General features: G+C 42.8%; 1 protein-coding gene across 1 annotated transcript in view; it reads left to right on the plus strand.

Moving 5' to 3' along the window:
• The window catches only part of LOC106561050 (ATP-binding cassette sub-family C member 8), a 122853-nt gene that overhangs the window by 44982 nt on the left and 51694 nt on the right, over positions 1–26177 (plus strand). The window contains exons 7-13 of the mRNA XM_014124633.3: positions 5852–6040; positions 10536–10700; positions 11668–11823; positions 16328–16462; positions 17557–17719; positions 21381–21421; positions 22160–22305. Of these exons, the coding sequence (XP_013980108.1) occupies positions 5852–6040; positions 10536–10700; positions 11668–11823; positions 16328–16462; positions 17557–17719; positions 21381–21421; positions 22160–22305 (995 nt within the window). The remainder of the gene's footprint in view (positions 1–5851; positions 6041–10535; positions 10701–11667; positions 11824–16327; positions 16463–17556; positions 17720–21380; positions 21422–22159; positions 22306–26177) is intronic.

Here is a 26177-nt window from a genome sequence, read left to right on the forward strand (position 1 = left end):
CAATCCCATGTAACTACAGTAAAATACTGTAAAATGCAAACCCCACCTCCCCTCAATGAATTGAATTAATTAATTAATTACAATTACAGTAGAATTTACTTTTACAGTATTATACAGTAAATATTACAGTAATGTACTGTTTGTCATTGCTCGGATATTACAGTAACTACTGGCAGCCAGTTACCTGTTAGTTACCGTAAAACAACGGTACCAAATATTACAGTATATATTACAATATATATATTTTTTTACAATGCAGAGATTAGCTTGGATGTTCCACACAGTGACATATAAAGACAGTATTAAGTGTTTATATAAGAACAGATTGCACAGTATGTTTTGGTTGATAAGGATCTTTCTTTTGAAGCATGACATATTCTGTTTGGATTGCATTTTGTTAGCTTGCGTCAATGCAGCTTGCCCAGTTGGATTGTTTAAATAAAATGTCAATAGGAATAACTAAAAAGCATTGATTTTACTTGTTCTCTAAACAATTAAACGCTGTTCTCCAATGGCCTATGGTGATTTGACTACATGCATCCGTAAAACAGAGATGGATTTCCAAATAGATGATTGTCTTCTCTAGTTAACACTGAACTGATATATACGCTGCTCAAAAAAATAAAGGGAACACTAAAATAACACATCCTAGATCTGAATGAATGAAATCATCTTATTAAATACTTTTTTCTTTACATAGTTGAATGTGCTGACAACAAAATCACACAAAAATAATCAATGGAAATCCAATTTATCAACCCATGGAGGTCTGGATTTGGAGTCACACTCAAAATTAAAGTGGAAAACCACACTACAGGCTGATCCAACTTTGATGTAATGTCCTTAAAACAAGTCAAAATGAGGCCCAGTAGTGTGTGTGGCCTGCACGTGCCTGTATGACCTCCCTACAACGCCTGGGCATGCTCCTGATGAGGTGGCGGATGGTCTCCTGAGGGATCTCCTCCCAGACCTGGACTAAAGCATCCGCCAACTCCTGGACAGTCTGTGGTGCAACGTGGCGTTGGTGGATGGAGCGAGACATGATGTCCCAGATGTGCTCAATTGGATTCAGGTCTGGGGAACGGGCGGGCCAGTCCATAGCATCAATGCCTTCCTCTTGCAGGAAGTGCTGACACACTCCAGCCACATGAGGTCTAGCATTGTCTTGCATTAGGAGGAACCCAGGGCCAACCGCACCAGTATATGGTCTCACAAGGGGTCTGAGGATCTCATCTCGGTACCTAATGGCAGTCAGGCTACCTCTGCGAGCACATGGAGGGCTGTGCGGCCCCCCAAAGAAATGCCACCCCACACCATGACTGACCCACCACCAAACCGGTCATGCTGGAGGATGTTGCAGGCAGCAGAACGTTCTCCACGGCGTCTCCAGACTCTGTCACATGTGCTCAGTGTGAACCTGCTTTCATCTGTGAAGAGCACAGGGCGCCAGTGGCGAATTTGCCAATCTTGGTGTTCTCTGGCAAATGCCAAACGCCCTGCACGGTGTTGGGCTGTAAGCACAACCCCCACCTGTGGACGTCGGGCCCTCATACCACTCTCATGGAGTCTGTTTCTGACCGTTTGAGCAGACACATGCACATTTGTGGCCTGCTGGAGGTCATTTTGCAGGGCTCTGGAAGTGCTCCTCCTGCTCCTCCTTGCACAAAGGCGGAGGTAGCGGTCCTGCTGCTGGGTTGTTGCCCTCCTACGGCCTCCTTCACGTCTCCTGATGTACTGGCCTGTCTCCTGGTAGCGCCTCCATGCTCTGGACACTACGCTGACAGACACAGCAAACCTTCTTGCCACAGCTCGCATTGATGTGCCATCCTGGATGAGCTGCGCTACCTGAGCCACTTGTGTGGGTTGTAGACTCCGTCTCATGCTACCACTAGAGTGAAAGCACCGCCAGCATTCAAAAGTGACCAAAACATCAGCCAGGAAGCATAGGAACTGAGAAGTGGTCTGTGGTCACCACCTGCAGAACCACTCCTTTATTGGGGGTGTCTTGCTAATTGCCTATAATTTCCACCTGTTGTCTATTCAATTTGCGCAACAACATGTGAAATTTATTGTCAATCAGTGTTGCTTCCTAAGTGGACAGTTTTATTTCACAGAAGTGTGATTGACTTGGAGTTACATTGTGTTGTTTAAGTGTTCCCTTTATTTTTTTGAGCAGTGTATATCCCCCCACACACTCACACACATCCAACGTTCCAGTTCCCTTACTGTGCGTTACTGTCCAGTTTCACAGGAAATAAGATCATGTAACATCCCAAGCCATATCTGGTAACTCTGCAGGCTAAATAATGTTATTTTGCTTATATGTTGATTTGAAACAACCGGAATATGTGAAACGTGAGACTTTAATCATCACACAGAGTAGCAGAGGGACAAACCCAGTCACCACACACACAGACACACACACACTCTTCCCACTTTCTTCCCATGAAATGTCGAGTTCTTTCACCCTGTGAGGGGTCAAAAAGTCGCAGTGTTCACAGTAGAATGATAATGACCTTGCTCCTCTTAATCTTTCAGTCTTCTTTTCCCCTCCTTCATCTCTAATCCTTCTCTCCTCCTGGAAGGAAGTGTGGTTCGGATTCACAAGCAGCCGAGACTGTCTCATTGACCTCAGAGTCCAGTGTGCACGGGAAAACCCTGACCCTGTTGTGACCTTTGATCCTTGACCCCTGTCCCCTGCCACGTGTTGTGTCTCACTGAAAGAACCACGTCTGACCAATTCTCTCGTTATCTCTCTCAGAACCATCTTCTTGACCCTAACCAGTCAGGCTTCACAGCGACTCACTCAACTGAGACCGCTCTTATCTGTGTCACAGAGGTTCTCCACTCTGCCACAGCTGACTCTCACCCCTTTGTTCTCATCCTCCTAGATCTGCTGCCTTTGACGCTGTGAACCATCAGATCCTCCTCTCCACACTCCTGGATTGCATCCTACCTGGCAAGTCGCTCCTACCAGGTGGCGTAGAGAGAATCTGTCTGCACCATGTGCTCTTACTACTGGTGTCCCACAGGGCTCTGTTCTAGGCCCTCTCCTCTTTTCTCTTTTCACACAAAGTTGCTCGGTTCTGTCGTATCCTCACATGGTCTCTCCTATCATTGCTATGCGGATGACACTCAACTACTCTTCTTATTACCCCCTTCTGACACCCAGGTGGTGACACGCATCTCTGCATGGCTGTCGGACATCTCCACTTGGATGTTGACCCACCACCTCAACCTCGACAAAACGGAGATGCTCTTCCTCCCGGGAAATGCCTGCCGCTTCAAGACCTCTCCATCATGGTTAACAACCCCACATTGTCCCTCTTCCAGAGTTCAAAAACCTTGGTGTGACCCTGGACAACACCCTGTCGTTCTCTGCAAACATCAGTGACTCGCTCCTGCAGGTTCATGCCCTACAACATCCGTAGAGGACGACCTTTCCTCACACAAGATACGGCACAGGTCCTAATCCAGGCACTTGTAATCTCCCGTCTAGACTACTGCAACACTCTGTTGGCTGGGCTCCCCGCTTGTGCCATCATACCCCTGCAGTTTATCCAGAATGCCGCAGCCCGCCTGGTGTTCAAACTTCCCAAGTTCTTCCATGTCACCCTGCTACTCTGCACCTTCTTACCTTCAGGTTATGCTCAAACCCAAAATCCCATCCAGAGCACTCCGCTCCATCACCTCTGGTCTCACCACCTCTGGTCTCTTACTTTGTTGATGGAAAATATATTTTATACGATTGTGATGTGTTGTCTCACCTAGCTATTTTAATAAGAATGCACTGTGGGGTGGGTTGAAACAAGTGTAGGGTTAAAACAAGCATATGGGTATTTACACTACAGTACAGCACTAGGGTATGAACAGAATATCTGTTCGTTGCTGTCAAACTAGAAACCATATGCATAAATACATATTTGGATTTGGCTGAGATGGAGCCTAAGGGAAAATGGCCATAGGGTCTGATTATGACAGTTAGTGTGTCGTGACAAATCGTATATGAGCTAGAAGGCATGAATGGCTTGGGACGTGACGTGCACATTTGTATCCATGAAACAGGAAAGTCACACACACCAAGGTCATTTTCAGAAGTCGGAAGAACCAAATTTGGTTTATTTGTTTATTTATGTATCTGCCCCTGTGCTCTCTGCATCAAAAAGCCTGACCAGAGGCTGCCTCCAAGCCAGGACCTTCACCCCCTAGAGAGGAGTGGGAAAGCCAGGACACACACACTTGCACATGCGCACACACAGACCGAGAGGCTGTGGCTTGTTTACTACTCTAGCCAGAGTAGCCAGACGCTCTCTCTGATCATCACAAACTCTAAATGTGTAAACATCACACAACGCATTGTCAGCGGCAGGGGTATAACTACAATAAATAGTTTAACATACAAAATGTTTGGCCTCTGAATATTTATCCTTCATACAGTATACATGGAGGGTTTAAAACCTTTGTTTAAAATATTGAGATCAGACAAATATTTTGACTGCACACAAGTGCCTGAATGCTGGTGTGTTGTAGGATCTGAGCTAATCTCTTCTGTGAGGTCACAGTACCCTAGGATTAAAACTGAACTCATGAGATGGCAGAACTGGGAGGACATCATTACTAGGGAACCACTGAGATGAGAAGCACGAGAACTACTTTCTTCTCCTTCTTCCCTCATTAAACACTGAATCCCAAGATGCAACAGAAACAGCGAGCCAGCAGGGGTTCCATGCTTGTCCTAGTTCTGTAGTTTTTTTTTTGTGTGGCTGGTGCACTGCTCCTGATCAAATTGGGTATGCAGTTGTCTTTTTCCACCGGCCAATTACTTTTTCATGTCATGTTAACAGCCTTTTGATGTGTGACCTAGTTTTTCTGTTGGAAGACATTTTTTTTTAGAAAGAACTGACCATGAGAGCCGCTGCAATACAGCAGAAATGTATTCTGATTCCTTAATAGGAACTTTGATAGCACTTTACATGAATCCTGCACAGCAAATTCTCCAGTGTTAAATCCAACACTGGTCCGATGTCAATATGGGTCCACACATTTCGGTATTAAATTAACACACTGTTTAGTGTAAAGCCTTATTTGTATATTTCACAGGGTGCCTTGCCTTTCTGATGAATTGTAGTTACCACCCGTGATTGTATTTGTAAGTGACAGAGAAATGGTTGTTGCAGTCAATTTTCTTTGACCTGTTGCCTTCACCAAGTGAGATTATAAGCAGATCCATTATGATTTAAATTGTATTCTTCAACACAGTACAATTAGTTAATAAAACCTTATTTTGAGGGCCTAGTTTTACCCTAATACCTGCAAGTCACATTATGATGGCTTGCAAAGTGAAGTGTAATTCCTATTGGAATCCAGCCAGAGTGGGGATATCCAACGTTTGGAATTTGTATTCACTCATAACCTGCATTCAGAATGATTTCTGGATTGGGGAGAAGAAGATATGAAACTACCTAAACCATCTAAACAAGGAACAACCATTTCAGTAACGAGTGCAATAAATCCAAGTAACCAATTTGGATCAAAATGTTCTATGCTATTTATATTTGAGTAGCATAAGATGAATAAAAATAATAGATATTGAAACAAACAGTTAGAACAATGAACCAGCAATGGAGCACGCTGTGAAATATAACAATGGGCGTGGTTTTGGTTTAACACTGGTTATTAACACCAACACAGTGTGTGCTAATTTAACACTTACACAGTTCATTTAACACCTGAATCAACACAAGAAACGTTAGACTGAAATATCAACTCTAGTTAACACTGGGAAATTTGCTGTGTGATTTTTCACTTTTTTACCTGATATACTGAAATCATGATGTTCTTCCTCTTGCAGAGGCCTCTGGGCTCCATGCCGCAGGACCCTAAGTGGATCTGGAGGGCCCTATGCCAGGCGTTTGGACGTCCCCTCATCATCAGCATCACCTTTCGCTTCCTGGCTGACCTGCTGGGCTTCGCTGGGCCTCTCTGTATCTCTGGCATCGTCCACCACATCAGCAAGGAGAATCACACCATACAGCCCCCGGTGAGAATATATTATTTATTATTATATATTATTATTTTATTTTTTTGTATACATGGCAGCTAAAAGCTGAATTGTGTATACATCAAGAAATGTAAGAAAACTAAGTAAATCAATCAATGTTAGCTAATGAAGAAAGTTCGGAAGTCAGATGGATGGGTCAGAGCTACAGATTCTAACACCAGATAATGGGATTCATCCGCCCAAAATCTGACCATTATACTGGTAGTTACAGGTGTGGCTAATTTGGGGGTTTAAATAACATTATCTGGTGTTAAAATCTGTAGGTAGGTCAGGAGAAGGGAGCATCTCCGTCACAGCCAGAGATGGGAAAAATATCCATCAGAATGTACAGTATCTTGTAACAAATACAAGATACTCTAAAAACCAATGTATCAAACTAAAATACTAACTACTTTTGCAAAGTATTGTATTTACATTAAATACAGGTATTTTGTCATTTCAAAATACAAAATACAGTTGCAAGTACACGCCTTCACTACAACAACATTCTCTGTAACGGTAACATACAAAAATTGTTTTACTTGCTATGACTGTGATATGTGGTTGTTTATCTACCTTGGTTGAATGCACTGACTGTAAGTCACTCTGAATAAGAGTGTCCGCTAAATGACCTAAATGTAACAATTACAAAAAACAATAGGTATTATTATTATTGGCCTTGATTCGGGGGCAGAGCACATTACAATAATACCAAGTGTTCATTTTTACATTTAGGTAATTTAACAGACTTCTGATACCAATGCAGGGTGAAAGAGAGACACAAAATTGATGGTCAGGAGGAGGAGGGAGCATCTCAGTCAGCCAAATGTATCTTGTAGCAAATACAAGACAGTCTAAAGACCAATGTATCAAACTAAAATACTAAATACTTTAGCAAATTATTGTATTTACATAAAATACAGATATATTGACATTTCTAAATACAATACAAGTACACGCCTTCACTACATCATAACGGTAACAAAACTATGTTACGACTAATACCAGTGCAGGGTGAAAGGGGGACACAAAATTGTGAACCGCTATAAAAAATGTTATTTTGAAACTACAAATTAGAGGTTTCGAAAGTATCTTGTTCCAAAATGCATTGGATTGTGGTTCAGGCTGGTGAAATACAAATGACAAAATACTCAAAAGTCATTTAAATACGTATTTATGTAACGGGCGTCATATGAAGGGGACCAAGGCGCAGCGTGTTGAGTGCTCATCGTAAATTTTAATGAAAATGAACACGGAATACAAATAAACAAAAATGACAGCCGACAGTTCTGTCAGGTTAATTTAACAAAACAGAAAACAACTACCCACACCAACCAAGGGATAAAAGCTGCCTAAGTATGGCTTCCAATCAGAGACAACGATAGACAGCTGCCTCTGATTGGAAACCATACCCGGCCAAAACATAGAAAACAAAAACCTAGAATGCCCACCCCCTATCACACCCTGACCTAACTAAACAGAGAAAAAACAGCTCTCCTAGGTCAGAGCGTGACAATTTAAAATACATGTAACAGAAATACTGCCCATCTCTTGTCACAGCTAGGGAGTTAGATACAGACAGCCCACACGTATACTCAGAGATGGGCAGTATTTATGTTACGTGTATTTGAAATATGTATTTTAATTACTTCTGAGTGTTTTGTAATTTCAATTACACTGGGCTGAACTACACTACAATGTATTTTCAATAGCGGTTCACATTTTCTGGCCCCCCTTTCACCCTGTGTTGGTATCAGAAGTCTGGTAGCACTATGGTGTGATAAAAACATCTGCTAAAAATGAACAATTGTAAAGCATGCTGAGTATTATGCCAGTGAGCTCCACCCAGTATATTAATTTTCACATATAATTTTACATTTTGCACAACAAAGGCAGTAAAACAACAACATATCACGGTCATAGTAAGTAAAACCTTTTTGTAATCGTTAGTGAGAATGTTGTTGTTGTTTGTGCCGGCTACTTGTTTTGTTTGTGCCGGCTACATGTATTTTAATTAACTACATTACAAAATATAAGTATTTTGTAGTTTATTTTGATACATTGATCTTTATGGTATTGTCTATCTATATTTTGTCATTTTTGCCCATCCTTGCAAACACTAATGGGCAAGGACACACATACAGTTGAAGTCGGAAGTTTACATACACCTTAGCCAAATACATTTAAACTCAGTTTTTCACAATTCCTGACATTTAATCCTTGTAAAAATTCCCTATCTTAGGTCAGTTAGGATCACCACTTTATTTTAAGAATGTGAAATGTCAGAATAATAGTAGAGATAATGATTTATTCCCAGTGGGTCAGAAGTTTACATACACTCAATTAGTATTTGGTAGCATTGCCTTTAAATTGTTAAACTTGGGTCAAACGTTTCGGGTAGCCTTCCACAAGCTTCCCACAATAAGTTGGTGTTTATACTTGCGTATTATTGTTTGTACAGATGAACGTGGTACTTTCAGGCATTTGGAAATTGCTCCCAAGGATGAACCAGACTTGTGGAGGTCTACAATTTTCTTTCTGAGGTCTTGGCTGATTTCTTTAGATTTTTCCATGATGTCAAGCAAAGAGGCACTGAGTTTGAAGGTAGGCCTCGAAATATATCCACAGGTACACCTCCAATTGACTCAAATGATGTCAATTAGTCTATCAGAAGCTTCTAAAGCCATGACATAATTTTCTGGAATTTTCCAAGCTGTTTAAAGGCACAGTCAACTTAGTGCATGTAAACTTCTGACTCACTGGAATTGTGATAATGTGAATAATAAGTGAAATAATCTGTCTGTAAACAATTGTTGGAAAAATGACTTGTGTCATGCACAAAGTAGATGTCCTAACCGACTTGCCAAAACTATAGTTTGTTAACAAGAAATGTGTGGAGTGGTTGAAAAACGAGTTTTAATGACTCCAACCTAAGTGTATGTAAACTTCCAACTTCAACTGTAGGTGCATGCACGCAAACACACACATCTCCCGTTTTTAAAAGGTCAGGTCCTCCAAAAGGAGGACACACTTATCCTCAAAGGTGAACTCCTCATTTTAAGCCAATGAAGTATTTATGAGGTTAATGACTGGCGACCTCACTGTGCTGCTTTCTGTCTGTCGGTCTGTCTCAAACTCTCATATTCCACTCAGAGCAGACAGGACATGGACGCATCTGTCAGATCTCCTCTGCTGCTGTAATAATAGATCCTCCGTTTGTTGTTTGAAAGTCACAGAGTTACGTAATGGAATACTGCTGATTTGGCTCAGTAACAGTAGAAGTGTTCTGTAGCTACTTGTAGAAAGCATAAGGTAAATGCCTTCTTCCGAAGAAAATGTATTTTATGATTTTGTCAGAGGTTACGAAACTGAATATCTAAAAGAGGAGCTGATTTGGAAACAGTGGGTGGACCTGTTGTCTGTAGACACTCATAGAAGGCAAACAGCATTCTTTTCTGGCTCTGGCTCCATCTTGACATTGTGTTTGGGCCGAGGGTAGACTGAAATAGTCGCCCCTGGAAGAGATTAAAGAGTGCTGTCAAGCTAAAAAATTATGCCATGAGACTGTAGGCTGACAAGAAAAGGAGGTGTAGTCAACTATTGATAAATGCAATGGCTTGGAACTTCTCAATAACTTGTTGTGAATCCGTGCAATGGAGCGTCCAGATGTCCAGAGAAAAATGGAAAGCTGGAACTTGAAGGGCAGTGTACTCAAACAAAGTATTAATTTGCATTCATTTGACATACATTTAGGACAGGAGTCGACTGTATACCATTAAAGATTGTGAAATGTGAAAGAGAGAGCGAGAGACGGCAAGAAAGAGAGGGAGAGACGGGGAAGAGGGAGAGAGTGTGAGAGAGAGACTTGCCAAATTATATCTAAGCTAGAATGACGTATTACCTGTCCTAGTTTTAATGGCTCCTCAGAGATATGAGAAAATATATATATTTCTCACCTGAGACCCTTTACTGCATAATCCAAGGCTAGGGACAGCAGCTGAAGGATGACTTCTGTCATTGATTGAACTTCCTGAAAATAGTGGATTTGATACAGTATGACCCCAACCTTGGTGTGATTCACTGGGAGAACTGAATGACTCTAAAGACATCCATCATCATTACAGTACAGCCAGAAAGAGGGAGAGTGTGCCAAGAATAGTTGGCATGATCAAGAGTGTTAGATAAGAAAGATACAGCGGATTACTTTTAAGTAGATTGTTCATTGATCATCTTAAGGAATGTCTGGGAGTTATTTTTCTCAACGGGGTAGGAATGAATGTAATTTCCTTATAGAAAATCAAACCATTTTCCCCTCTGATGTACATATTTTCTTTGAGAGATTTTGAACATGTCATGAGAGTCACAGTCAGACTCACCGTATGTTTTCTTTGATCCGATGCCCTCCCTGCAGGCAGCTCCTGTCTATGTGAGTAGGATATTGACTGGGGGTACTGACTGACTGGGTCAATGTCTGTGTCTCTCGCTTTGCTTTCAGATAAAGCTGCTGGGGGTCTACTTTATCTCCTCTCAAGAGTTCTTGGCGAATGCATACGTGCTGGCCGTGCTGCTGTTCTTTGCCCTGATCCTGCAGAGAACCTTCCTCCAGGCCTCGTATTATGTGGCCATCGAGACTGGCATCAACTTACGAGGGGCTATACAGGTACTGTACTGTAGGCCTATATACAGTAGGGACCACATCGCAAAAATGATCTCTCATTCTCTATTACTTAGAAACAGGGGATTAGTGTTACAAAAGCATCTGTAGTATCAATACATCAATTTTGTACAGTATGCCTGTCTATGGTAGAAACGCAGCAGAGCTCATAGAGAGTACAGTCATACATTGTCAATATATTCAATGACATACAGGTAACTGCCGAAGTAAAGGAAACATCAACATAAAGTGTCTTAATAGGGCATTGGGCCACCACGAACCATCAGGACAGATCCAATGCTCCTTGGCAGTGTCTGGAGGGATGCGACGCCATTCTTCCACGAGAAATTCCATCATTTGACATTTTGTTGATGGTGGTGGATAACCCCGTCTCAGGCGCCGCTCCAGAATCTCCCATAAGTGTTCAATTGGGTTGAGATCTGGTGACTGCACACACACACACACACACACACACACACACACACACACACACACACACACACACACACACACACACACACACACACACACACACACACACACACACACTTTATTAAACACCCTATGCTCCTTCGAGTCCCCTCTTTCAAAGTCACGGAAATCTCTTCTAGCCATGGTAGCCAAAACAATGGGCAATTGGGCATTTTTATACATGACCCTAAGCATGATGAGATGTTAATTAACTCAGGAACCACACCTGTTTGGAAGCACCTGTTTTTATCCCACTGTCACGACTTCCGCCGAGGTCGGTCCCTCTCCTTGTTCAGGCGGCGTTCGGCGGTCGATGTCACTGGTCTTCTAGCCATCGCCGATCCACCTTTCATTTTCCATTTGTTTTGCCTTGTTTTCCCGCACACCAGGTTTGCATTCCCTCATTACTCATCTTGCATATAACCCTCTGTTTCCCCCCATGTCTGTGTGTGGAATTGTTATCCGTTTCCCTATGATGTGTCTGACTGACTTCTCCTTCCAGACTAAGATCTACAATAAGATCATGCGGCTGTGCACCTCCAACATGTCCATGGGAGAACTGACAGTGGGACAGATCTGCAACCTGGTAGCCATAGATACCAACCAGCTCATGTGGTTCTTCTTCCTCTGTCCCAACCTGTGGGCCATGCCAGTCCAGGTAACACTATTCTGTTCTCCTGTACTTGGTTAGGTTCTATTCAGCTGTATTTAATTATATTATATCTGGGTATATTCTGTTTGGTTCAAGTCTACAGTATACTGAAAAGGGATTGCTGTAAATTTGACAGTATCTCACAGGCAGTAAAGAGGCAAATAAGTTACTATATTTCATATTGCAATACACCTACTGTAATCTAAATACAGTATCAAAGCAAGTACTGTGTAATGACACAGAGTACACTACTGTAGAATTGACTGTATTGTACTTTAAAAAGTAAATGGACCAGTTCAATTGGTACAGCACTCTCACTAACGGGTTTTGAATTTCACTGTATTTTACTGTAATTACATGGGATTAGTGCAAGCAGGTTGTTTGCTAGGTACACATTACGGCATATCAACAATAAATTATATCACTTTAAATAACATACCAGCTCAATTGGTACAGCACTCTCACTAACAAGTAGAACAAATAATAGCCTCTTACAAGGCACTCCTCAAATGATGTTAAGGAGCCAGCAACAATACCATGCACCCTCTAATGCACCCTCTAATGCACTGTAAAACAAAATCAAATCTGTTGTTTTTACAGTAACTTACCGGCAGCCAGTTACCTGTAAGTTACTGTAAATCAAGGTACAGTATGTTTCCGTAAATTCCAAAGAAACTTTAGTTTAACAGTACATTACTGTAAAGTTTAGGATAATATACTGTATTTTTCTAAAAGCTATAACAAGAGCAAGGTATTGAATTTCATTTGAAAACAGCATAACATTTTGTAAAAGCAGAATATTTCAGGTCATCCCACCCCCCTAACCTTTGAACCCCTAACAGCTAATTACATGGGTGAAAGCACATGATAATTGTTTTTATATAGAAAACAGATCATGAGAAGATGGCCAACATGAAGAGATCAAATGTGGGCCAAAATATACTACAGAGAAGGCGTGGGCCTATAGAACATAATTGACAGCAGAATCCTGCCAGGATTTTTTTTACAGTGTGGTCAAAAGGTTTTTGGAACTCTAAAAATACAGTAATAATAAGGTTCTGTGTACTGCACCAGAGCCGCCATAGACACTTGTCACCCTCCCTACCCTACCCTCCCTTTTTTGGGTTTTCTTTTGTTGTTTAGTTGCATTCGGAGTCTGCACCTTTCGGGGGGGGGGGGGGGGGTACTGTCACATCCTGACCATAGTAAGTTGTGATTTTCTATGGTAGAGTAGGTCAGGGCGTGACAGGGGGGTTTTCTAGTTTCGTTTTTCTATGTTGTTATGTTCTAGTTATGGTCTCGTGTGGCTCAGTTGGTAGAGCGTGGTGTTTGCAACACCAGGGTTGTGGGTTCGATTCCCACGGGGGACCAGTACGGAGAAAAAATGTATTCAGTTTATTTATGTATTGCATAGTTTCACAGTATAAATAAAATGTGGAACGACACACACGTTGCACTTTGGTCCGCTTCTCCTTACGACAACCGTGACAGCAGGATCATCTTAGACCAGCCACCCGGACAACTGATGAAACTGTGGGTTTGCACAATCAAAGAATTTCTGCACAAACTGTCAGAAACCGTCTAAGGGAAGCTCATCTGCGTTGTTTGGTGTCGTAACCGACTTCAGTGGGCAAATGCTCACCTTCGATGGCTCTTCACGGATGAATCCCGGTTTCAACTGTACCAGGCAGATGGTATGGCATCGTATGGGTGAGCAGTTTGCTGTCAACTTTGTGAACAGATCAAATTTCACAGGCGTAGACTTTACAGTGAAATGCATACTTACAAGCCTTTAACCCACAATGCAGTTCAAGAAATAGTGTTCAGAAAATATTTACTAAATAAACTAAAGTAAAAAATAAAATGGAAAGTAACACAATAAAATTACATAACAATAACGAGGTTCCGAGCCAATGTAAGTAGGGGTAAAGTGACTATGCATCGATAATAAACAGTGAGTAGAAGCAGTGTAAAAACAAAGGGGCGGGGGGGGGGGGGGAAGTCATCAATGTAAATAGTCCAGGTGGCCATTTGATTAGTTGTTTAGCAGTGTAATGGCTTGGGGGTAGAAGTTGTAAAGGAGCCTTTTGGACCTAGACTTGGCGCTCCGGTACCACAAGCCGTGCGGTAGCAGAGAGAACAGTCTATGACTTGGGTGACTGGAGTCTTAGAATTTTTTTCCGGTCTTCCTCTGACAGCGCCAAGTGTATATAGGTCCTGGATGACAGGAAGCTTGGCCCCAGTGGTGTATTGGGCCGTACGCACTACCCTCTGTAGCACCACTGTAGCACCTCTTCACGACTGTCTTGGTGTGTTTGGACCATGATAGTTTGTTGGTGATGTGGACACCAAGGAACTTGAAACTCTCGACCTGCTCCATTACAGCCCTGTTGATGTTAATGGGGGCCTGTTATGCCCTCCTTTTCATGTAGTCCACGATCATCTCCTTTGTCTTGCTCACATTGAGGGGGAGGTTGTCCTGGCACCACACTGCCAGGTCTCTGACCTCCTCCCTATAGGCTGTCTCATCGTTAACAGTGATCAAGCCTACCACCGTTGTGTCGTCAACACACTTAATGATGGTGTTGGAGTCGTGCTTGGCCATGCAGTCGTGGGGGAACAGGGAGTACAGGAGGGGACTAAGCACACACCCCTGAGGGGCCCCGGTGTTGAGATTAGCGTGGCAGATGTGTTGTTGCCTACTCCTACCACCTGGGGGCGGAACATCAGGAAGTCCAGGATCCAGTTGCAGAAGGAGGTGTTTAGTCCCACGGTCCTTAGCTTAGTAATGAGCTTTGTGGGCACTATGGTGTTGAACGCTGAGCTGTAGTCAATGAACAGCACTCTCACATCGGTGTTCCTTTTGTCCAGGTGGGAAAAGGCAGTGTGGAGTGCGATTGAGATTGCATCATCTGTGGATCTGTTGGGGCGGTATGTGAATTGTTGTGGGTCTAGGGTTCCCGGGATGATGGTGTTGATGTGAGCCATGACCCGCCTTTCAAAGCGCTTCATGGCTACCGACATGAGTGCTACGGGGCAGTAGTCATTTAGGAAGGATACCTTCGCATTCTTTGGCACAGGGACTATGGTGGTCTGCTTGAAACATGTTGGTATTACAGACTCGGTCAGGGAGAGGTTGAAAATGTCAGTGAAGACACTTGCCAGTTGGTCCACACATGCTCTGAGTACACGCCCTTGTAATCCGTCTGGCCCAGCGGCCTTGTGAATGTTGACCTGTTTAAAGGTCTTTCTCACGGATACGGCGAGCATGATAACACAGTCGTCCGAAACAGCTTGTGCTCTCATGCATGCTTAAGTGTTTGCCTCGAAGCCAGCATAAAAGGCATTTAGCTCATCTGGTAGGCTCGCGTCACTGGGCAGATCGTGGCTGGGTTTCCCTTTGTAGTCTGTAATAATTTGCAAGCCCTGCCACATCCGACGAGCATCAGAGCTTGTGTACTAGGATTCAATCTTAGTCCTGTATTGACGGTTCGTTTGAGGGCATTGTGGGATTTCTTATAAGCGTGCGGATTAGTGTCCTACTCCTTGAAAGCTCTAACCTTTAGCTCGGTGCGGATGTTGCCTGTAATCCATGGCTTCTGGTTGAGATATGTACGTACGGTCACTGTGGGGACGACGTCGCCGATGCACTTGTTGATGAAGCCGGTGACTGAGTTGGTATAGTCCTCAATGCCTTTGGATGAATCATGGAACATATTCCAGTCTGTGCTAGCAAAACAATCCTGTAGCATACTGTAGTATCCGCATCATCTGACCACTTCCATATTGAGCGAGTCACTGGTACTTCCTGCTTTAGTTTTTGCTTGTAAGCAGGAATCCGGAGGATTATGAATTATGGTCAGATTTGCCAAATTGGAGGGTGAACAGAGAGCCCCGTGGTGGTGGGGTTATGGAATGGGCAGGCATAAGCTAAGGACAATGAACACAATTACATTTTATCAATGGCAATTTGAATGCACGGAGAACATGTTTGGGATGCTCTGGATCGACGTGTACGACAGTGTTCCATTTCCCATCAATATGCAGCAAGTTCACACAGCCATTGAAGAGGAGTGGGACAACATTCCACAGGCCACAATCAACACCCTGATCAACTCTATACCAAGGAGATGTCGCACTGCATGAGGAAAATGGTGGTCACCAGATACTGACTGGTTTTCTGATGTTTTAAGTATCTGTGACCAACAGATGCATATCTGTATTCCCAGTCATGTGAAATCCATAGATTAGGGCCTAATGAATTTATTTCAATTGACTGATTTCCTGATATGAACAGTAACTAAGTAAACCGTTAAAAATGTTGCGTGTTGCATTTATATTTTACACTTGCGAGTATGTGGAAGTCAGAGAGAGAGAGAGAGAAGCTGCGATTCACTCATGTTCCATTCATTTACATGTCCAATCAGATGCGCAATCTAATATTTTCCCTGATCTCAACATTTCCCAAGGTTGAACATGCCCAAACAACATTCTGCATTGTATTCTCCAGATCATTGTGGGGGTTATTCTGCTCTACTACCTCCTGGGGATCAGTGCTTTGATTGGGGCCACAGTCATTGCTGTACTGGCCCCTGTCCAGTACTTTGTGGCCACCAAGCTGTCCCAAGCACAGAAGAGCACCCTGGTGAGTGATACAGTGCCTTCAGGAAAGTATTCAGACCACTTGACTTTTTCCTCAAACTTTGTTACATTACAGCCTTGTTCGAAAATTGATTAATTAAAAATCCTCAGCAATCTACATACAATACCCCATAATGATGAAGCGAAAACTATTTTTCAAATGTATAAAAACAGAAATACCTTATGTAAATGAGTATTCAGATCCTTTGCTATGAGACTCTAAATTGAGCTCAGGTGCATCCTGTTTCCATTTATCATCCTTGAAATGTTTCTACAACTAGATTGGATTTACCTGTGGTAAATCCAATTGATTGGACATGATTTGGAAAGGCACACACCTGTCTATATAAGGTCCCACAGTTGACAGTGCATGTCAGAGCAAAAACCAAGCCATGAGGTCGAAGGAATTGTCTGTAGAGCTCTGAGACAGGATTGTGTCAAGGCACAGATCTGGGGAAGGCTACCAAAAAATGTCTGCAGCATTGAAGGTCTCCAAGAACACAGTGGCCTCCATCATTCTTAAATGGAAGAAGTTTGGAACCACCAAGACTTCCTAGAGCAGGCCGCCTGGCCAAACTGAGCAATCGGGGGGAAAGGGCCTTGCTCCCCATCCAACCTGACAGAGCTTGACAGGATCTGCTGAGAATAATGGAAGAAACTCCCCAAATACAGGTGTGCCAAGCTTATAGCATCATACCCAAGAAGACTTGATGCTGTAATCACTGTCAACCATAATCTCTTCATTAATCACGTAACATGTCTTTCTGCTTTGTCTGCCTCTCTCTCCAAATACACTGCTCATTTCTATAATACCATGCTACAGTGTGTATCTCACTGGCTTAATTGTCTGAGATGAAATACTGTATCTTTCATGGCAATCATATTGTTCTGACATACTTGTGTGTACTATGGTATAGGACTACTCTGTTTGTCTGTGTTATGATACTGTACATGAGTACTCCAGTCATTCATTCATTCAATCAATCACATTTATTTAGCAGACTAAAACAGCAAGGAATGCAGATGTTTGCATGTATTTTGGTATAGAAATACTCTAGTCATTCAGGTGTGTGTGTGTGTGTGTGTGTCATCCTAAAGGAGTACTCCAGTGAGCGGTTGAAGAAGACTAATGAGCTGCTGCGGGGCATCAAGCTGCTGAAACTGTACGCCTGGGAACACATATTTTGTCACAGTGTGGAGGAGACCAGGGGCAAGGAGCTCACCAGCCTGCAGGCCTTCGCCCTCTACACATCCATATCTAGTAGGTTACCTTACCTCCCTCTACACATCCATATCTAGTAGGTTACCTTACCTCCCTCTACACATCCACGTCTAGTAGGTTACCTTACCTCCCTCTACACATCCACATCTAGTAGGTTACCTTACCTCCCTCTACACATCCACGTCTAGTAGGTTACCTTACCTCCCTCTACACATCCACGTCTAGTAGGTTACCTTACCTCCCTCTACACATCCATATCTAGTAGGTTACCTCACCTCCCTCTACACATCCATATCTAGTAGGTTACCTTACCTCCCTCTACACATCCACGTCTAGTAGGTTACCTTACCTCCCTCTACACATCCATATCTAGTAGGTTACCTCACCTCCCTCTACACATCCATGTCTAGTAGGTTACCTTACCTCCCTCTACACATCCACGTCTAGTAGGTTACCTTACCTTACCTCCCTCTACACATCCACGTCTAGTAGGTTACCTTACCTCCCTCTACACATCCACATCTAGTAGGTTACCTTACCTCCCTCTACACATCCACGTCTAGTAGGTTACCTTACCTCCCTCTACACAGCCACGTCCTAGTAGGTTACCTCACCTCCCTCTACACATCCATATCTAGTAGGTTACCTCACCTCCCTCTACACATCCACATCTAGTAGGTTACCTCACCTCCCTCTACACATCCACATCTAGTAGGTTACCTCACCTCCCTCTACACATCCACGTCTAGTAGATTACCTCACCTCCCTTTACACATCCACGTCTAGTAGGTTACCTCACCTCCCTCTACACATCCACATCTAGTAGGTCACTTTGCCTTTACATTACCCCTTCCACCAACTAAACAACACCCAAATAGGTGATGGACTTTTAGCATGCAGTACAAAGAATTGTTCAGTTCTCACTAGCCTCTGTGGACAGTCACGTAGCAGACATTTACATTTACGTCATTTAGCAGACACTCTTATCCAGAGCGACTTACAAATTGGTGCATTCACCTTATGATATCCAGTGGAACAACCACTTTACAATAGTACATCTATCTTTTTTTTTGGGGGGGGGGGGGTTAGAGGGATTACTATATCCTATCCCAGGTATTCCTTAAAGAGGTGGGGTTTCAGGTGTCTACGGAAGGTGGTGATTGACTCCGCTGTCCTGGCGTCGTGAGGGAAGCTGATTCACTCATTGGAGAGGAAAATGCCCTACACAAAAATGTTACTCCTCTCAACTCTGCATCAGTCCTACTACAATATGTAAATGTAAGAACATCTCGTCTTACATTTAAGATTCTGCCATCGCAAATTATTTAGCAAAATCAACAATTCCCTGCATATATCCAATCACCGCACAAACAGTAAAATCACTGCAATATTACCACATTCAACTGTACGATCAGTTGAATGTCAGGCACTTGTACAGATGTGTATGTTGGAACATTGGTACATTGTGAGAAGCAGCCCGTCTGTCTACAACACATTTTGTTTTTTGCCCTAGCACTACACAGCTGATTCAAATAACCAACTCATCAAGCTTTGATTATTTGAATCAGCTGTGTAGTGTTAGGGCAAAAACCAAAATGTGCACCAAGGGGGGACCCCAGGACTGACTTTGGGAAACACTGTTCTAGACAGACTGGGTGCCTCCCACAATGTACCAATGTTCCAACATACACATCTGTACATGTACCTGGGACAGAGAGGAGTAAGAACAGGGAAGACCGTCACTGCCTTATCCGCTTGTTGCTCTAGAGTAAACATCCCTGCCGGACGCAAAGTAGTAGCTAGCTAGTTAGCAAGATGGGGGAACGCAGAGGTTATTTTTAATGAGTGCATATTGTTTGTTTGCATCATCTACCTTCACTAAAACCACGGCAAAGTTTTGCCTGTAAACTTTGGTTTTGAATCCCGACGTTCTGAGATGTCTGCCTACAGGCTACGGAAAGAGTTAGACTTTTCATGCTTGGCCCCCCTACCCAAACTCTGGATTTTTGGGGGGAGAGTTGTTTGTCTGAAGAGGACCCTCCCTGAAACAATTTGTTTTCGAAGAAATGTCCAAAAGAATCTGACATCCTCCCCAGACATAGTGATGTTGCTCTAGGTCTGGGATTTCCAAGACTACTAGCTATCACTAGCTAACAGGAGACTACTAGCTATCACTAGCTAACAGGAGACTACTAGCTATCACTAGCTAACAGGAGACTACTAGCTATCACTAGCTAACAGGAGACTACTAGCTATCACTAGCTAACAGGAGACTACTAGCTATCACTAGCTAACAGGAGACTACTAGCTATCACTAGCTAACAGGAGACTACTAGCTATCACTAGCTAACAGGAGACTACTAGCTATCACTAGCTATCACTAGCTAACAGGAGACTACTAGCTATCACTAGCTATCACTAGCTAACAGGAGACTACTAGCTATCACTAGCTAACAGGGAAGAACTTATAATACATACATGGCTCCTAGCCTCCCATGCATAGGCTACTTTCTGTCACGAACACTCAACTGAAACTAAATAATGTAAAAACTAAATAGAAATGTTTTATCAAACTAAAACGGAATAAAAAATAGTAAATCAAGTCGGGAGAATAACTGAAACTAAAGTGAATATGAAATAAAAATCTAAAAATGAATAGAAATAAAAAATGTATACTGAGTCCCATGTTTCATGAGCCGAAATAAAAGATCCCAGAAATTGTCCATACACACACAGCTTATCTCTCAAATTTTGTGCTCACATTTTTTTTTACATCTGTTAGTGAGCATTTCTTCTTTGCTAAGATAATCCATCCACCTGACAGGTGTGGCATATCAAGAATCTGATTAAACAGCATGATAATTACACTGGTGCACCTTGTGCTGGGTACAATTAAAGGTAATTCTAAAATGTGTAGTTTTGTCACACAACACAATGCCACAGATGTCTCAAGTTTTGAGGGATGCTGACTGCAGGAATGCCCACCAGAGCTATTGCCAGAGAAATAGAATGTTAATTTCTCTACCATAAGCCTTACAACCGCAGACCACGTGTATGGTGTTGTGTGGGCGAGCGATTTTCTGAAGTCAACATTGTTATGGTATGGGCAGGCATAAGCTACGGACAAAGAACACAATTGCATTTTATCGTTGGCAATTTGAATGCACAGAGATACCGTGATGAGATCCTGAGGCCCATTGTCTTGTCATTCATCCATCTCATGTTTCAGCATAATGAATAGCCCCATGTCGCAAGGATCTGTACACAATTCCCAGAAGCTGAAAATGTCCCAGTCCTTCCATGGCCTGCACACTCACCAGACATGTCACCCATTGAGCCTGTTTGGGATGCTCTGGATTGATATGTACAACAGCTTGTTCCAGTTCCCGCCAATATCCACCAACTTCCCACAGCCACAGGAGTGGGTAAACATTCCACAGGCCACAATCAACAGCCTGATCAACTCTATGCGAAGGAGATGTGTCGCGCTGCATGAATCAAAAAACACAGAACTATAAAAACGTTGCCTTTCTCAGTGCTGATGCTCTAGCTTAGTCCTAGACGACAACGGCTTCAAGCCATTCAGTTGATCTGAGTTCCTGGAGAAAGACACTGCGTCTTAAGTATTCTCACTCTTTGGAACAAACTGTCTGTACAATATCTGAACCACATTGTCATGTGTCTGTCTCCTCTTTCTCAGTATTCATGAATGCAGCCATCCCTATTGCTGCTGTCCTGACTGTGAGTATTAATTCCACTCATAAATGCCTATTAATATCTGATAGGTGGCATGCATAATACTGTCTACAGACTACTCCAATATCTGTCCTCCCTCACATTGTTCACCATAGAATAGCATGTTCTAACCACCATTTCACCTTTAAAAATAAGCTGCATACTGTACACTGGTATGTGTATTGTTTTCAGTGGATGGGCTTTTACAGAGAACAGAATCCCTTTTCCTGAGTGAAGGGCACAAGCCAGACCAGTCCAGACTAGAATGGTATCACTCAGAACACAGTCAGTCAGACTGGCATGTTATGGCTTTCTAAAGGATGACCAGTGACATTTCACAGGGACACTGGAGGTTTTTTGACATGGCCACTGTAAATCCCAGTTATATGTATGGTAGAGAGAGTGAAAGATTGTGTGTTTTGGAGACTGTAATTTGCTTATCTATCTCTCATTGTTTAGCCCTAAAGTGAAAATGCTCACCACAAACTGACTGGATGGCAAAAGTATATAAATTAGTCAGTCTTTCTGAAGGATATTTATTCATTCAGGGCCAAATCCTGTATTGGATGCGAGCACAGGTCAGACTATAGCACACATTGCCCATTGACGTTGATGCAAGATTTTTGTAAAAGTTTGAGTTGCTCACTTGCATCTTGAGTCAGGATTCAGACCTAACTCACAGTATTTTTGCTGGTTACTGGAGGGATATTAATATTTTTCTCTCCTCCCGTCATCTTCCTGTAGACGTTTGTGGTCCATGTGCACATCTCTGAGGAGGCTGACCTGTCACCTGCTGTGGCCTTCGCATCCTTATCCCTGTTTCACATCCTGGTCACTCCTCTCTTCCTGCTCTCCAGCGTGGTGCGATCCACAGTCAAGGCCCTGGTCAGGTGAGCTGTGTATCATGGACACACACTTACAGGCAGCTAGTGGTAGGTAAGTTACTGTATTTCACATTGTAGTACACCTACTGTAATTTTAATACAGTCTCAAAGCAAGTACTGTGTAATGACACACATACCATAGAATTAACTGTATTTCACTGTAAAAAATTTAATGCTACTGTAAACATAATGAATGACATTCACTGAGGAGGGGTTTGTATTTTACAGTAATTACAGGTGCAAGCAGGATGGTTACTAGGTAACTTCTAGAAGCCTTAACAAATGTTTCCAAACTGGCAGCGACTACAAGGCAAACAGACCAAAAGAACATGGCAAAATGTTCAACCATTGAAGGTTGAAGACTTGCTGTTTCTCCAATTTGATTGGGGCACTACTACCACATCAGTTACATTGGTACAGCACTCTCACTAACGGATGCAACAAGTACAGCCTCTTACAAGGCATGCCTCAAAATATGTTAACGAGCCAGAAACAACAATGCCATGCACCCACTAGTGGTCAAAAGGTTTTTGGTGCTTCAAAAATACAGTACTGTATTCTGTGGGATGGAATTACAATACACTGTAACAAACAACTTGTTTTTACGGTAACTTACTGGCAGCCAGTTACCTGTAAGTTACTATTAAAAAAAAGTACAGTATGTTACCATGCATTCAAAATAAAGTGCTTTTTTACAGTAATGTACTGTTAAATGAAGTATTTACAGTGTACCATTTGAAATACAGCAATTATTTCCATGCCCACACAATTTTCCCACAATGCGCCATCATTTACAGTATTCTGCAGTAAAACATTTCACAGTATTTTACTGTTGATAATACCCAAAATGATTGTATAAATTACAGTTTTCCGTTAATGTTGAGTTAAGCTGAATTCATGTCAGATTTACCAAAATAAAGTGTAATTGTTGTGACGCTAAATTGAAGTCAATCACTAAAACACCTGTCCGTTTCTGTCAGTAACATTGACTTCTTCTAAATTGACAATTTGATTAACTGCTGTAATTGTGTTGCCATAAAGCTACCTGACACCCTTCTACCCTATTCCTCATTACCCATCCTATCATACATAATGACTGCTTCAAACATCATAAACGTATATAGTGCATTCAGAATGTTACGTTACAGCCTTCTTCTAAAAATGGGTTAAATAGTCTCCCCCCCATCAATCTACACACTACCCCATAATGACAAAGCAAAAATAGTTTTTTAGAAAATGGTGCATACAGTATATATATATATATATATATATATATATATATATATATATATATATTTATTTTATTTTTAAATATCACATTTACATAAGTATTTGGACCCTTTACTTGGTACTTTGTTGAATCACCTTTGTCAGCGATTACAGCCTCAAGGCTTCTTGGGTATGACACTACAAGCTTGGCACACCTGTATTTGAGGAGTTTCTCCCATTCTTCTATGCAGATCCTCTCAAGCTCTGTCAGGTTGGATGGGGAGCTCTCCAGGGATGTTCAATCGGGTTCAACTTTAGGCTCTGTCTGGGCCACTCAAGGACATTCAGAGACTTGTTCCGAAGCCACTCCTGCGTGGTCTTGGCTGTGTGCTTAGGGTCATTGTCCTGTTGGAAGGTGAACCTTTGCCCCAGTCTGAGGTCCTGAGCGCTTTGGAGCAGGTTTTCATCAAGGATCTCTGTACTTTGCTCCGTTCATCTTTTCCTCGATCCTGACTACTCTCCCTGTCCCTGCCGCTGAAAAACTTCCCCCCAGCATGATGCAGCAACCACCATGCTTCACCGTAGAGATGGTGCCAGGTTTCCTCCAGACGTGACGCTTGGCATCCAGGCCAAAGAGTTCACTCTTGGTTTCATCAGACCAGAGAATCTTGTTTCTCATGGTCTGAGTCCTTTAGGTGTCTTTTGACAAACTCCAAGCAGGCTGTCGTGTGCCTTTTACTGAGGAGTGGCTTCCGTCTGGCCACTACCATGAAGGCCTGGTTGGTGGAGTGCTGCAGAGATGGTTGTCCGTCTGGAAGGTTCTCCCAGCTCCACAGAGGAACTCTGGAGCTCTGTCAGAGTGACCATCAGGTTCTTGGTCACCTCCCTGACCAAGGCCCTTCTCCCCTGATTTCTCAGTGTGGCCTGCTCTAGGAAGACTCTTGGTGGTTCCAAACTTCTTCCATTTAAGAATGGAGGCCACTGTGTTCTTGGGGACCTTCAATGCTGCAGACATTTTTTTTGGTAGCCTTCCCCAGATCTGTGCCTCGACACAGTCCTGTCTCGGAGCTCTATGGGCAATTCCTTCAACCTCATGGCTTGGTTTTTGCTCTGACATGCACTGTCAACTGTGGAACCTTATATAGACAGGTGTGTGCCTTTCCAAATCATGTCCGATCAATTGAATTTACCACAAGTGGACTCCAATCACATTGTAGAAACATCTCAAGGATGGTAAATGGAAACAGGATGCATCTGAGCTCAATTTCGAGTCTCATAGCAAAAGGGTCTGAATACTTATGTAAATAAGGCATTTCTGTTTTGTATTTTTTTCTAAATTTGCCATAATTCCTATAAAACAGTTTTCGCTTTGTCGTTATGGGGTATTGTGTAGATTGAGGATTTTTATTTTAATCAATTTCAGAATAAGGCTATAATGTAACAAAATATGGAGGGTCTGAATGCACTGTGTACAGTACATGCTGTATTACGCTCTGTACCGAGAGTAGGCGTGTCTTCTTTTTTTTATTTAACCTTTCTTTAACTAACATTCTTATTTACAATGTGAACGATGCAGAGTGCTGTACTGTCATTCACACAAGCCTATGAGCAAAAAGACGTTGAAAATACGTATTTTTGGTTGAAAATATCGGGGGTTTTTCAACTTCTTGTGTTCACCGGGAAGCAATCACCCATCTTGTCATTCTAGCCACTGCTTTCACATGTGTTTACCATCATCTACATGTAAGTGTTTTAGATATGGTATCATGGCCTGGTCGAAGTAGTAGGGCTCTACATCATGTATAGTGTTGTCTTGTCAAGGAGAGAGGCATCATTACCATGTTCCAGTCATCCATACAGAGTGGGGGGATTGAGTCGGGGGTTTGCTTTGCATCTTGAATGAATGGAAGTCTCAAATCAATGGGGTCGCGGTGATCTCTGTAAATGGAGGCAGTACGTGTATCCTAAAGCTGTCGAACCAGTGACGGAGAAATTGTCAATCTACATCCCATTTGTATCCCACTGAAACCGCTAGTTCCTTACTCAATGACTTCCACTGAGTCACAGCCATAGAGATCCTATCTTTATTCATCTCTATGGTGACAACAGGTTGGATGTGATGCTGTATCTCAGGGGCAACCTAAGTCTGTTCCGTTTATGGTCAAGATGACCTTATGATCCCTGTAACAACCTGGTATTGACCTAGCCGTCGATAGTACCATCTGCTTGCTGCCATTCTGCAGTGGAGCTGGAGCATATGCCGCCTGCTCTACTCTACTGCACTGGCTTTGGTTCAAGAGATCCTCGCACGCAATACAGTCTATTACGGATTACAAAGGAAGACCAAAACGTGATCTGCCCAACGATACCTCACTACCAAATGAACGCAATGCATTTTATGCATCCTTTGACAACAACATCGAGCCGGGTGTGAGGGCCGTCACTGACCCAGAGGACTGGGTGATCTCGCTCTCTGAGGTCGAGGTGAAAAGGGTCTTTTAATCAGGTCAACACCTGCAAGGCCGCGGGCCCCGACGGCCCCAACAGCTGCTAAGTGTATTCACTGTAATTTTCAACCTCTCCTTGTCCCAGTCTGTAATCCCCACGTCTTTTAAGATGACTACCATCATCCCTGATCCTAAGAACTCTAAGGCTTCATCCCACAATGA

Source organism: Salmo salar, chromosome 10, assembly GCF_965601325.2.
Source record: "Salmo salar chromosome 10, fSalSal1, whole genome shotgun sequence".
Taxonomy (NCBI): domain Eukaryota; kingdom Metazoa; phylum Chordata; class Actinopteri; order Salmoniformes; family Salmonidae; genus Salmo; species Salmo salar.